This window comes from Schistocerca gregaria, chromosome 2 (genome assembly GCF_023897955.1).
Source record: "Schistocerca gregaria isolate iqSchGreg1 chromosome 2, iqSchGreg1.2, whole genome shotgun sequence".
Classification (NCBI taxonomy): Eukaryota; Metazoa; Arthropoda; class Insecta; order Orthoptera; family Acrididae; genus Schistocerca; species Schistocerca gregaria.
This window is the reverse complement of record NC_064921.1, coordinates 395,402,360-395,417,039: the sequence shown is the minus strand read 5'-3', so window position 1 is coordinate 395,417,039 and position 14,680 is coordinate 395,402,360. Positions and strand designations below refer to the sequence as shown.

Sequence of the window (14,680 nt, the reverse complement as noted above, 5' to 3'; positions counted from 1 at the left end):
TACATCCTTCCCCATTTAGTTTTCTCTTAAGGGTATAACGGGAGCACACCATATTTACTTGCTAGTGGACTTCGTGCGCCTTAATGTCCGTTTGTGAAATATCTATATCGGCCTGTTGATTTTTTAGATCCCTTTTTTTAACTAAAGGACAGTATGAAAGTACACACTCCAGTTGTCCTAGTAAATGTCGCAAAATTTTCCAACTACAGGCAGATGTTGCTTCACTTTCGAGTAGCTCTGTGTGCTGAGTGTCAAACACTGCAATAGTCTATGATGCTACTCCAGGCGGGTGTAAAAAAAAAAAAAAAAGTGCAACGGAAAATAATAAACGCTAAAATGAAGATTTGGCCCTGTCTGGCTACCCTCTGAAGCAGATTTTAGGATCTCTTGATGGACTAACATATAAATTACAACCTAAACATAAATGAATGGTCAAGGCAAGTAATACTACAAAATGATAAACGTTGTTCCTGCTTATATATTTATTGTAGATTTAAAAAAAAACTTTATGTTACAAAGTTTACATTTCCTAAGTAAAATCACTAATCAATTGCCCAACGCTGCCCTTTAGTATGACTGCGCAATCTAATTTCAATAACGCGGAATGATTGACATCATCTACGTACCAAACACAGGAAGACACTACTTTCAAAGATGATCTACGGTGGTGTGGAACCTCAGTAGAAATAAACTAACGTGATCACAGCTGTTTAGCTTTTATAGCGCTAATAAGCCGAAGCAATTTGCGATACGGTGCGTCGAAGTGATGGTTCTCGTACTCGTCTGCGACGATGGAAGAACTCCAGCCACTAATAAACTCCTTCAAACACTAGGACGGCAGAAGGCGGTCCTCTGACTAACATACTCTAATACTGTCTTCTCCCCACTGTGCTCTACAGACGAGAAACGCGAACTCCCAGCCACAAAGACGGAGTTCAGATAACGTCTCGACGTAAGTATAGGCAGAGGCAGTGCTCTAAATTGCTGTACAATACGTACTCGACGACGACTTCCAAACCGGAGGTGAAGTCCAGAATCGCTTAGGTTCGCAACAGGACAGTACCTAACTGTTCCAACTATAAACTCTCCTGAAAGCAAAGACAGCAAGTCCGTCTGTATCAACAAAGCTGATATCGAGCGAACTTCACACAAGGGTGCTCACAACGGAAGACATCGTCTCTCCACCGCTGGCTTCCCAGCAAGGCTCGGCTTTCCACCCTCGTAATTCCGAAAAGAATCATATTCCAGAAACCACGGAATATTCTCCATCTCTACAGATTCTTCCGAATGTCTACCAACCATATTTTAGTCTTTTGTCATCCAGCGCGGAAAGTTTGCCAGGAAAAACCTATACTTGTACAATGGTACACTTCTGAGTAAGAATCCTTGGAAATAACCCAGCCTGCGTGTTTTCCGAGGTGCCGCTTCTTCGATCCTCTCACCTGTATCCAAAATTTGCAGAGTTCGGAAGTATTATCTGTTTATCCTTCCGGTCCCTACTACAATAGCGGCCGGCCGTCACGCTATTGTGCTCCAGAGCTCAGGTGCCACGACGGCACTTCCTGTGCTTAAGCAGTACTAACACCTGCGTGGGCCTTCCACCCAGAGCTTGAGTTCTGCCTGCCGTTTCATCTCAACTGGCGTTCCAACTTCTACTAGTATAGTCAATCATTGATCACGCCGTTTTTATAATAAACACACTGCGTCACCTTCCATGCAATAAGCGTTAACAAGTATTTACAAGGCGTACGTGACAATGTCATTCTCCTTTAAATATTCATATGTACGATGTACAACCTACTAAATCATATCTAATTGTATTTGTTGATCACGGCAAAGTATGTGGATGGATGTTTGTAAGGTGCGAAGTTATAGCCACCTTACAATAGCTCTACGATGGTTATACAATTTTCGTGCATCTTCAAAGAATTTTGATTTTCTAAAGGAAAACGTAAGGATTTTAAACTAAATTTCTTTTTGTAATTTGAGTTCCAACCTGGCATGAAGCTTTTCATTACTGTAGTTCATTTTACACTGAGGTGCGATAGCGATATGCACATATCCGGGTGCGACAGTATCGTATACTCAACTTATAAAAGGGCAGTGCACGGATGGAGCTATCATTTGTATTCAGGGGATTCATGTGGAAAGGTTTCCGACGTGACTATGGCCACTCGACGGGAATTAAAATACTTGAGCGCGGAATGATACATGTAACTAGACGCAAGGACATTCCATGTGTCGAGAATACCGGGCTTTATCCCTCACCACGGACAACACAGTGGACGACGCCGTTCACGTAACGACTCAGAGCAGCAGCGTTAGCGTAGAATTGTCAGTGCTAACAGACAAGCAACATAGCGTCAAACAATAAGAGACATTAATGTGGGACGTACGACGAACGTATCCTTTAGGATAGTGCGGTGAAATTTGGCGTTAATGGGCTATGGTAGCAGACGATTGACGCAAGTGCCTTTGCTAACAGCACTACATCGCCTGTAGCGGCTCTGCTGGTCTCGTGACCAGCGTAGACGACTGGAACACCGCGTCCTGGTCAGATGAGTCCAGATTTCAGCTGGTAAGAGCTGATGGTGGGGTTCCGCGTGGCGCAGACCCCACGAAGCCATGGCGCCAAGTTGTGAACAAGGCACTGTACAGGCTGGTGGTGGCTCCATAATGGTGCGGGCTGTGGTTGCACGGAATGGACTGAGCCCTCTGGATATTGGGCTACTTGTAGAACATTTGCAGCTATTCACGGACGTCACGTTCGCAAACGACGCTAGAATTTTTGTGGATGTCAATGCGCCTTATCACCGGGCCAGAATTGTTCGCGATTGGTTTGAAAAATATTCTGGACAATTCGAGCGAATTATTTGGCCACAAAGATCGCTTCACATGAGTCCCATCGAACATTCAGTTTGTGCACAAAATACTTCACCGGCAACACTTTCGCAATCATGGCTTGCTATAGAGGCAGCGTGGCTCAACATTTCTACAGAGAACTTCCAACGACTTGTTGAGTCCATATCACGTCGAGTTGTAGCACTATCCCGGCCAAAAGGAAGTCTGACACGATATTAAGACGTATCCCGTGACTTTTGCCACGTCGGTGTGTACCTCAGTTTACATATGTTTTATACGGAGTGGGGCAAACAAAACAAAACTTATCAGGCCGGGTGGATACGAGTGGACGTGAATTTATGCATATAACCGCACACCGTGACGCGTGCACCATGCGTACGCCCTCCATGTGAGCCACAGGGGTTCAGAGCGAAGTGCGGGCTGTTTCAGTGTTAGTGAGGCAGCGGACGTTCATTGCGGTAAATTACGTGACAACAAAGTCGTGGGAACGATGTGCTCAATTGTCTGCTGAGATTTTTAATGGTTTCAAAGTGCCAGCAAAGAGTGCCATACAACGCTTAGTCCGAAAATGCCTTCAGACGGGTTCTGCTTTGAACAATCAAAAACAGTGCGGTACGCGACCGCAGACCAGAAAAGGTGGCTGCAGTTCACCAGAAACTGCTTCAGAATCCTATCAAATCAATCCGACGCCAGTCGCAGGAGACTGACACATCAAATCGATTATGCGGACGGATATTCTACCTGGATCTGTTCTCCGGGTCACTTTTATTTGCCGCACCATACATCATTTTTGCGTCATTTTATCGTTATTTTCAGGTCATTCTAGTGATAATCATCTTGTTTTTTTGGCCATAAAAATATGAGCTTTGCGGTTACAGATCCTTTTTCATATTCGGAACCTAACTGAATTCTCACAAGGGGCTTCTGCCACCACTGCTATCCCATCTCCCCCCCCCCCCCACCCCCCCGTCCCGTTTCCCCACCGGCCGCCCCTGGTTGAAGTGTCTTTGAATATTTTTTTACTCAGGTAACATCCTCGTTTGAAGTCAATGAGTTCTCCTGTTCGACTCTTCTGCTGTTACTGATTCTCTACGGACAACGCAATACTCTACCTCTTCTTCTACACTGGCGCGTCCACCTGCCGTGACAAGTAGTGGGTAATTCCGCATTACATAGGAGCCTCCGCATACTTTTGATCAGCTTGTGTAGAGACAAACCTTTATCATAGTTTATCAGTGAAAACCGTATCAAAATCCCTACAGTAGTTCCTAAAAACAGCCTTCACAGACTGACAACAAACACTGGAGTGGGACTTTTAATTCAGTAATATGTACAGACGACTGCTTGATTACATTTAACTATGGAACCAAGCAACTGTTTACTCAAAGTAAGGAATAACATTTTTACACGCCCTAAAAGTTAGGCGACTGCGAAAACCTGCCTGATAGAGAAACACACGTTGACTCCGCGCGGCGTGGGTGACACGTTAACGACTAACGCTTGACATGCGGTTGCCATCTCTTCAAGGTAATACGGGTCTGCCCAGTGTAGGGTGAGGTGTTAAGTGTTCATGCAAAGCAAAGTAAGCACCAAGCTGCCATCGCGACAAGCGGCTATGCTCTTACAATGCAAAACTACAATATGACAGTATTACAAATACACTCCTGGAAATTGAAATAAGAACACAGTGAATTCATTGTCCCAGGAAGTGGAAACTTTATTGACACATTCCTGGGGTCAGATACATCACATGATCACAATCACAGAACCACAGGCACATAGACACAGGCAACAGAGCATGCACAATGTCGGCACTAGTACAGTGTATATCCACCTTTCGCAGCAATGCAGGCTGCTATTCTCCCATGGAGACGATCGTAGAGATGCTGGATGTAGTCCTGTGGAACGGCTTGCCATGCCATTTCCACCTGGCGCCTCAGTTGCACCAGCGTTCGTGCTGGACATGCAGACCGCGTGAGACGACGCATGATCCAGTCCAAAACATGCTCAATGGGGGACAGATCCAGAGATCTTGCTAGCCAGGGTAGTTGACTTCCACATTCTAGAGCACGTTGGGTGGCACGGGATACATGTGGACGTGCATTGTGCTGTTGGAACAGCAAGTTCCCTTGCCGGTCTAGGAATGGTAGAACGATGGGTTCGATGACAGTTTGGATGTACCGTGCAGTATTCAGTGTCCCCTCGACGATCACCAGAGGTGTACGGCCAGTGTAGGAGATCGCTCCCCACACCATGATGCCGGGTGTTGGCCCTGTGTGCCTCGGTCGTATGCAGTCCTGATTGTGGCGCTCACCTGCACGGCGCCAAACACGCATACGACCATCATTGGCACCAAGGCAGAAGCGACTCTCATCGCTGAAGACGACACGTCTCCATTCGTCCCTCCATTCACGCCTGTCGAGACACCACTGGAGGCGGACTGCACGATGTTGAGTCGTGATCGGAAGACGGACTAACGGTGTGCAGGACCGTAGCCCAGCTTCATGGAGACGATTGCGAATGGTCCTCGCCGATACCCCAGGAGCAACAGTGTCCCTAATTTGCTGGGAAGTGGCGGTGCGGTCCCCTACGGCACTGCGTAGGATCCTACGGTCTTGGCGTGCATCCGTGCACCTTCCGCCGACCACTGGCGACAACATCGATGTACTGTGGAGACCTCACGCCCCAAGTGTTGAGCAATTCGGCGGTACGTCCATCCGGCCTCCCGCATGCCCACTATACGCCCTCGCTCAAAGTCCGTCAACTGCACATACGGTTCACGTCCACGCTGTCGCGGCATGCTACCAGTGTTAAAGACTGCGATGGAGCTCCATATGCCACGGCAAACTGGCTGACACTGACGGCGGCGGTGCACAAATGCTGCGCAGCTAGCGCCATTCGACGGCCAACACCGCGGTTCCTGGTGTGTCCGCTGTGCCGTGCGTGTGATCATTGCTTGTACAGCCCTCTCGCAGTGTCCGGAGCAAGTATGGTGGGTCTGACACACCGCTGTCAATGTGTTCTTTTTTCCATTTCCAGGAGTGTAGGTCGAAGCTTTTTCCTTTTCACTGGGTGAAGCCGGGCTCCACTGATAAAATTTCAGCTGTTGTTCAGGAACAGTTTGTGAATATTTCGATATAAAGGACTTGTGATGTCCGCTCGCTCGTTACGTAGTAATAATGCAACTGTAATGTATTCGGTTTGTTACGCCGGTTATCTTTGTTTTCATGAAAATACTTTCGCAATAATGAAAAAGGCTGTCATATGCAAGTTCAAAACGTACAGCACTATCTCCAGATCCAAAAGTATTGTGATGATACTGCCGTCGCTACGGTAAAAGCTGACCATACACTTTTTGGGCTCTTTCATTACATTTAGTGATCCCATACGTGAGAGGTATATCGATCAGCTCTTCAGCACTGAACTGTCCGTACTTCTGTGTATCACAGACAACGTGCAACTGATACTGTCGGAAAAGCACACCCGAGGCATACCCCAGCAGTAATGAGCGCAAGTTTGAGGGCGAAGAGAAAAGTGCGCGTTACTGTTGTCAACTGCAAGTACTGTGAGTGAACGAAACAAGTTTGTGACCATACAAGACGCACAACGCATACCGTCGACATTCTCTCTGTTGTGCGGATACTTGCAGCGTAATACAAACACGAAGATAAACAGGGGAAAGAAATCAAATAAAATTCAGTTACGATGTAACGAGCCACAGGAGACAACAAATCTCTTATGAAAATATAGTCATAAAATGTCACTGAACAACTTCCGAAATGTTGTCGAAGGAGCTTGGGTTCACGAGCATATAGCTGATCGGGGTGGAAGTAACAAAATCTTGGAACAATTGTTCAATGGACAGCCTGCTTAGCATATGCACTGACCTGACGGAAGTCATGGGATATCTCCCAACATTGTGTCGGACCTCCTTTTGCCTGGCATACTGCACGAACTCGAGGTGACATGGATTCAAGAAGTAGTCGGAAGTCCCCTGCTGAAATATTGCCTCTATAGCCGCACAAAAAATGGCTTTGAGCATTATGGAACTTAACTGTTGAGGTCAGCAGTCCCCTAGAACTTAGAGCTACTTAAACCTAACTAACCTAAGGACAACACACACATCCATGCCCGAGGCAGGATTCGAACCTGCGATCATAGCGGTCGCGCGGTTCCAGACTGAAGCGCCTAGAGCCGCTCGGCCACTCCGACCGGCCTATACAGCCGTACACAATGGCGAAAGTGTTGCCGGTGCACGACTTTGTGCACAAACTGACTTCTCCAATATGTGCTATAAACGTTCGATAGGGTCCACGTCGAGCTATATGGGTGGCCATATCAGTCGCTCCAACTGTCCAGAATATTCCTCAAATCAATTGCGAACATTTGTGGCCCAGAGACACAACACATTGTCATTCATAAAAAAATCATCGTTGTCCGGCTGAAAATGGTATCCTAGGAGCCAAGTATAACCATTTCCAGTCAAAGATAGGCTCAGTTTCACCAGAGGACCCAGTCCATTCCACGTAAACAGCCCACACCATTATGGAGGCACCACCAGCTTGCACAGTGCCTTGATGACAATTTGAGTCCATGGCTTCGTGGAGTCTGAGGCACTTTCGAATCCTACTATCAGCTCTTATCAGCTGAAATCGGGACTAATCGGAGCAGCCTAATGTCCAACTGATGTGGTCACAAGCCAAGGAGAAGAGCTGCAGACGCGTCGGTCTTCTGCTACCAAAGCCCATTAACGCCAAATTTCGCCGTACTGCCCTAACGGTTGCGTTCGTCGTACACCTCACATTGATTTCTGCAGTTTTTTCACGCAGTGTTCCTCGTCTGTTAGCACAGACAACTCTGCGCAAATGCTGCTGCTCTCGGTCGTTAAGTGATGACCTTGGTGAGAGATAATGCCTGAAATTTGGTATTCTCGGTACCCTTTTGACACTGTGGATATTAGAATGTTGAATTCCCTAACGATTTCCGAAGTAGAACTGCCAGTCCCCGTTCAAAGTCTTTTAATTCGCAACGTGCGGCCGTAATCACGTTACAAACCTTTTCGCATGAATCGCCTGAATACAAATGACAGCTCCGCCAATGCACTGCCACTTTATACCTTGTGTAAGCGATTCTACCGCCATCTGTATACACGCATATTGGTATCCCATGGCTTTCTTCACCTCGATGTACTTTCGAGTACGCACGCATTGACTACAGACGAGAAAGCTGGTGCAGATAAAGAAAGCTTTATTCAAGAAAAGGAAGAGATCAGTATTAAATTTTGATTTCAAATTGAGAACTATAATTGCAAACTGCTCATCTGGAGCACAACACACACAGACGTCAGATGCAGACGGTGAAGAAACAGGAACAGTATTTGTAAATATTTGAAACTTTGTGTAGAAGCTAAATGAATGGGGAAACTTTTCCTAAAGAGATATAAACAAGAACAGCACAAGACTTTAAGCAAATTTTTATTCAAAGTTTATAAAAAGGCGGGAAGATAAAGGTCTGAAGTGCAATCGACAACATGTTCTTACAGGACAAAAATGAGGAAGTAAACCGAATATGTGTTTTTCAGTGCGACAATGCCGGTACTTCTTGTTAATCGGTACAGGAAAACCACAAAATTCTGTATTTGGGTGTCGGAACCGAGATTCAAACCCCGTTACTACCGGATGCGAGACGGGCTAGGGAAACACCTGCGACGGTATCTCAGAATATTTAATTTATCGTTAAAAGGAAAAATACAGCGGAATCGCAAAACAACGGAATCAAGCTAGCCAAAATGTTTCAAAACGCACCGTATCGAAGATTTATACTGTATGCACAGAAAATGGAAAAACATCATCCGCTAAGTGACAACTCGGAGGAAAGTGTGTGTTGAATGACCTGAATAAGGTTGTGACGAAAAATAAGAGGATGAAAGCTGTAAAAATTACTGCACAATTGCGTGTTGAACTCTAGATCCTTGTCAGCCTTATAACAGCACGCAGAAACCTCCACAGGCAGTGAATTAGAATTCCGAAACCACTCATCCGTGACGCAGATGCCCGTAGCAGAAAAACGCGGTTCCGAAGCCATGAAACCTGGGCTATAAATCAATGGGTCTCATTTCACAATATTTCCAATTCCTGGCCAAATTTAAGTCCTAAGAGCAAAACATGGCGGGGTTCAGTGATGATTTGGGCAGCCATAGCATGGTATTCTATTGGCCCCATGGTCGATCTGCAGGGTCGCACCACTGTCTAGGATTATGTGACCATTTCGGCTGGTCATGTCCAACCCAAGGTACAATGTTTGTTCACCAATGGTGATGCTGTATTCCAAGACGCTGTTCGCTCAGTTCGCATCGCCCAGGACTGGTTTTGTGAACACGAGGATGAACTGTCGCATCTCCCCTGCCCACCACAGTTACCAGACTCAAATTCTGTCCAACTGATGCATTCGATTGCCAAAATTCATGCTGGCTGGAGGATCCTGCCCATAATGCTCCAAACGTTCCCAGTTAGGGGAGGGTCCGGTGATCTTGCTGTCCTGGGCAGGGTTTGGCAGTGACGAAAACTAGCGGTAGAAACTCTCGCCATGTGCGACCGGGCATTATCTTGCTCAAATGTAAACCCAGAATGGCTTACCATGAAGGGCAACAAAACGGGCGTGTAATAACGTCAATGTAACGCTGTGCTGTAAGGGCGCCGTTGTTGACAACCAAAGAGATCCTGCTATGAAATGAAATGGCACCCCAGACCATCATTGCTGGTTGTCGGGCCACATGGCGAGCGACGTGGAGTCCAGTTCTAAGCGGGACTCATCACTGAAGATAGTGCTGTTCCAGTCCATGAGAGTGGAGGCCTCGATGACCAGACGTGTTTGCCGACACCCCAGACAGTGGTTGAATGCCGACCTGACTGTCACCCGTCATGTGGCATGACAGCCAAAAGTGATAGTCTGAGGTGCCATTTCATGTGATAGCAGGACGCCTTTGGTTGTCATCCGCTTCACCCTTACAGCACAGCGGTACGATGAGTATATTCAAGATCCCGTTTTGTTGCCCTCCATGCACGCCATCCTGCGCTTATATTTCAGTGAGATAATTCCCGCCCGCACACGCCGAGAGTTTCTACTGCTCGTCTTCGTACTTGCCAAACAGTACCTTGGTTAGCAAGTTCGCCGGATCTCTCACAAATTGAGAACGTTTGGGGGATTATGGACGAAGCCATCCAACGAGCTCGGGTTTTTGCCGATTTAAGCCATCAAATGGACAGAATCTGGCGAGACAACCCTCATGGGGACATCCAACGACTCTGTTAATCAGTGCCAAGCCGAATAACTGCTTGCAGAAGGGCCTTATGTGGATCAACGCATTATTGATTTGCTCAGTTTGTGAAGCTCTTTCTGTTGAATAAATGTCCGCCCCGATTGCTGAATGGTGAGCGGGACGGACTGCCGTCTTAAGGGGCCCGGGTTCGATTCCCGACTGGGTCGGGGATTTTCTCAGCTCAGGGACTGGGTGTTGTGTTGTCTTCATCATCATTTCATCCCCATCCGGCGCGCAGGTCGCCCTATGTGGCGTCGAATGAAATAAGACCTGCACCAAGGTGGCCGGACCTGCCGGACCTCCCAACCAATGACGCCCAACGCTCATTTCCAATTTTATTGAATAAATCATCAGATTTTTCTGAAATTAGAATTCGTTTATCTGTACATATACATCACATCAACCGATTATCGTCCCATTTGTGTCATTCCTTCGAGATGTGTCTTTTTTTGTCTTAGACTGTATTTCGATTAGGTGCCCGTTTAATTGGGCTCATGTTTCAGTCATACCCAGTGGCCAGGGAATGTAGCACATGTATAATAGAGTACTAGTACCTCTTGCTAGTGATGTAAGACAACATCTAATGCGCCAGCAGACTGGAAGATCGATAGATTGAGCACGGTCTGAACCGTATTCTCCGATTTCTGACCTCAATTCTCTTGTTTTTACTGTAAGGGATCGTCTCAACATTGAAGTGTACAGCATTTCTGTGACTATGGTTGAGGAACCGGGACACCGGATTATACGGTCTTGTGAAAATTTACTAGATAATCCTGTGTCGTTTGAAAGAATTCGTAATTCGCTATGAGACGAATGCAGTATTTCATTCAAATGCGAGGACAAGGGGAGCACATATTGTAACATACAACGAGCTGAAGCAGTATTGTGTTTTTTGGTTATGTAGCCTGCGTGAAATAGGAGATCAATTAAAGGGGCAGCTAATACAGTGTAAGACAAGAAAGACACAGCTCGAAGGAATTACACAAATGGGACTATAATTGCAGATTCATTTGTTTTAGCCGGCCGAGGTTGCCGAACGGTTCTAGGCGCTACAGTCTGGAACCGCGCGGCCGATACGGTCGCAGGTTCGAATCCTGCCTCGGGCATGGATGTGTGTGCTATCCTTAGGTTAGTTAGGTCTAAGTAGTTCTAAGTTCTGTGGGACTGATGACCTCAGAAGTTAAGTCCCATAGTGCTCAGAGCCATTTGAGCCATTTGTTTTAAATAGGACAACACGTCATATCAAAGTTAACGGTACATCGGGAGACCCAAGTTTACTGGAACGTTTTTGTTTCTGTTATCATATGATTTCATTTGTGTCAGTGTTTACCATTAATTACAATACGCCAACTACACTCCTGGAAATGGAAAAAAGAACACATTGACACCAGTGTGTCAGACCCACCATACTTGCTCCGGACACTGCGAGAGGGCTGTACAAGCAATGATCACACGCACGGCACAGCAGACACACCAGGAACCGCGGTGTTGGCCGTCGAATGGCGCTAGCTGCGCAGCATTTGTGCACCGCCGCCGTCAGTGTCAGCCAGTTTGCCGTAGCATACGGAGCTCCATCGCAGTCTTTAACACTGGTAGCATTCCGCGACAGCGTGGACGTGAACCGTATGTGCAGTTGACGGACTTTGAGCGAGGGCGTATAGTGGGCATGCGGGAGGCCGGATGGAGGTACCGCCGAATTGCTCAACACGTGGGGCGTGTGGTCTCCACAGTACATCGATGTTGTCGCCAGTGGTCGGCGGAAGGTGCACGTGCCCGACGACCTGGGACCGGACCGCAGCGACGCACGGATGCACGCCAAGATCGTAGGATCCTACGCAGTGCCGTAGGGGACAGCACCGCCACTTCCCAGCAAATTAGGGACACTGTTGCTCCTGGGGTATCGGCGAGGACCATTCGCAACCGTCTCCATGAAGCTGGGCTACGGTCCCGCACACCGTTAGGCCGTCATCCGCTCACGCCCCAACATCGTGCAGCCCGCCTTCAGTGGTGTCGCGACATGCGTGAATGGAGGGACGAATGGAAACGTGTCGTCTTCAGCGATGAGAGTTGCTTCTGCCTTGGTGCCAATGAAGGTCGTATGCGTGTTTGGCGCCGTGCAGGTGAGCGCCACAATCAGGACTGCATACGACCGAGGCACACAGGGCCAACACCCGGCATCATGGTGTGGGGAGCGATCTCCTACACTGGCCGTACACCTCTGGTGATCGTCGAGGGGACACTGAATAGTGCACGGTACATCCAAACTGTCATCGAACCCATCATTCTACCATTCCTAGACCGGCAAGGGAACTTGCTGTTCCAACAGGACAATGCACGTCCGCATGTATCCCGTGCCACCCAACGTGCTCTAGAAGGTGTAAGTCAACTACCCTGGCCAGCAAGATCTCCGGATCTGTCTTCCATTGAGCATGTTTGGGACTGGATGAAGCGTCGTCTCACGCGGTCTGCACGTCCAGCACGAACGCGGGTCCAACTGAGGCGCCAGGTGGAAATGGCATGGCAAGCCGTCCCACAGGACTACATCCAACATCTCTACGATCGTCTCCATGGGAGAATAGCAGCCTGCATTGCTGCGAAAGGTGGATATACACTGTACTAGTGCCGACATTGTGCATGCTCTGTTGCCTGTGTCTATGTGCCTGTGGTTCTGTCAGTGTGATCATGTGATGTATCTGACCCCAGGAATGTGTCAATAAAGTTTCCCCTTCCTGGGACAATGAATTCACGGTGTTCTTATTTCAATTTCCAGGAGTGTATATATCATACACCAGAATATATAATTCTAACGCTTGCTTGAAAGTGAAGCTTTGCGGTTCTAGTAGTGGCGTCCATGGTGTAGTTGGAATGGAACATCCCGGTAACCAACAACTGGAGCGAGGATTTAGCCTCTCACCATACACGACTCATCCTTGGGAATGACTCACGCCGTTCCTCGTACGACAGTGTAAAGGCGTCACTTAGTCCCCACGATTACCGACTTCAGACAATGAGACATTTAGAACGGTTTCATAAGGCAAGATAATGTCGGTGTACGGGAGTTACGTCAGCAGGGGTTTATAAATTGCGCACTGGCTCACTTTCCTCACGTAATTAGTACACTTCATGGTCCAGCTTAAGCAGTAGTCTTCGATATCGTCATAGACTCTCGATAATCAGCATTCATTGAAGGGCAGTTTGATGCTTTTTTTTAACAATGCTGTTGGTTAAAAAACTAACACAGGGTGTTTATAGCAGTATATTTGAACTTACATCTTCCGGCTTTGGAAAGAAGTACAGAATGACGCCCCAGGCAATACCGAAAGCGAGGCCAATAATAATTCCGAGAGGTCCTTCAATAATCTTCATGGTGAGGTTTCCTGCAGGAAAAATAGACAGCGCTTAAAACATTGTTACATTATATGTAATACTGTGTTTGATGTGTAATATTGTTTTTTGTGTGTTCCGTGAAAACCTGAAAAAATGTTAGTAAGGTTCCTGAAAATAGCGAAGCTAAAATAGACCCATTTTGTACTTAGATTAACAAGTTTTTCACAATAACAGTGCAATAATAAAAATAATACTTTAACATTATTCTCCCTCTAACTTGCAATAAGCCTAATTTAACTAAAGCCGTATTTGCTAGTTATATCTATAAGCCAGCAGAAATTGCTTTCAAAATCAGTTTTATGTAGTTGTTGCTAATCCCATGCACTAACCAACAGTCTCATCGTAAGGTACAGAAAGCGGTAGTTCGCCACAGCTAAAGGATAGCTGTTTAATTATTTCGGCAGAACAAATAAGTATGTGGAATGAAGCAGATTGTGCTGTAGATATAATTTCAACTAATGTAAATCAAAACCTGCGAGGTACTTCACAGCAGCGAGAATGTTACATGATGACTACTAGAGTCAGCAGTTTCTGGATACACAAGTTCAACTCCTTTAAAAGCGAAGTATTCACAGTTGTAGGTGCTTATGTATATGTTCCAGACCGGGACTCAGACGTAGACCTGCAGTCACCAGCAGTCACCTTTAAATTCAGGCTACTTGATCTCTCCTCTAGGCCTCATTAATTAATTTTTATTGCCATTGTTGTTTCCACCAAAACCTTCCGGAGGTCACTAACTGAGATTCGCCTTTCGGGAAAGATTTTTTTTTTTACGTGTCTAAAATGAATCTTTCACCTTGCAGTGGAGTGTGCCCTGTTTTCAGACTTCCTGGCACATTAAAACTGTTCAAAATCGACACTTAATGGCGTATTTTAGCTATGAGACACTAAATCAGAAAATCGTGTGACAGGAAGTTTCAAAACGGCGCGCATTCCGCTGCAGAGTGAAATATTAGTTCTGGAAACAATGCCTTAGGCTGTGCCTAAGTCATTTCACGACATTATTCTTCCTTCCAGAATCGCTGGCTCAGCGAGGTGTACAGGAGAACTCCTGTGAAATTCCGAAACCAGAAGAGAGGTAGCTAGGCAGGGTTAAAAGGGCAGGGCGGGGGT

The 14,680-nt window shown here is 46.7% G+C and overlaps 1 protein-coding gene across 2 annotated transcripts in view; it reads right to left on the bottom strand.

Moving 5' to 3' along the window:
* Positions 1-14,680, bottom strand: part of LOC126322174 (sodium/hydrogen exchanger 9B2-like) — a 166,340-nt gene that overhangs the window by 30,835 nt on the left and 120,825 nt on the right. For both annotated transcript variants that reach the window (XM_049994264.1, XM_049994263.1), the window contains exon 7: positions 13,451-13,557. In XM_049994264.1, coding sequence (XP_049850221.1) covers positions 13,451-13,557 — 107 coding nt within the window. The remainder of the gene's footprint in view (positions 1-13,450; positions 13,558-14,680) is intronic.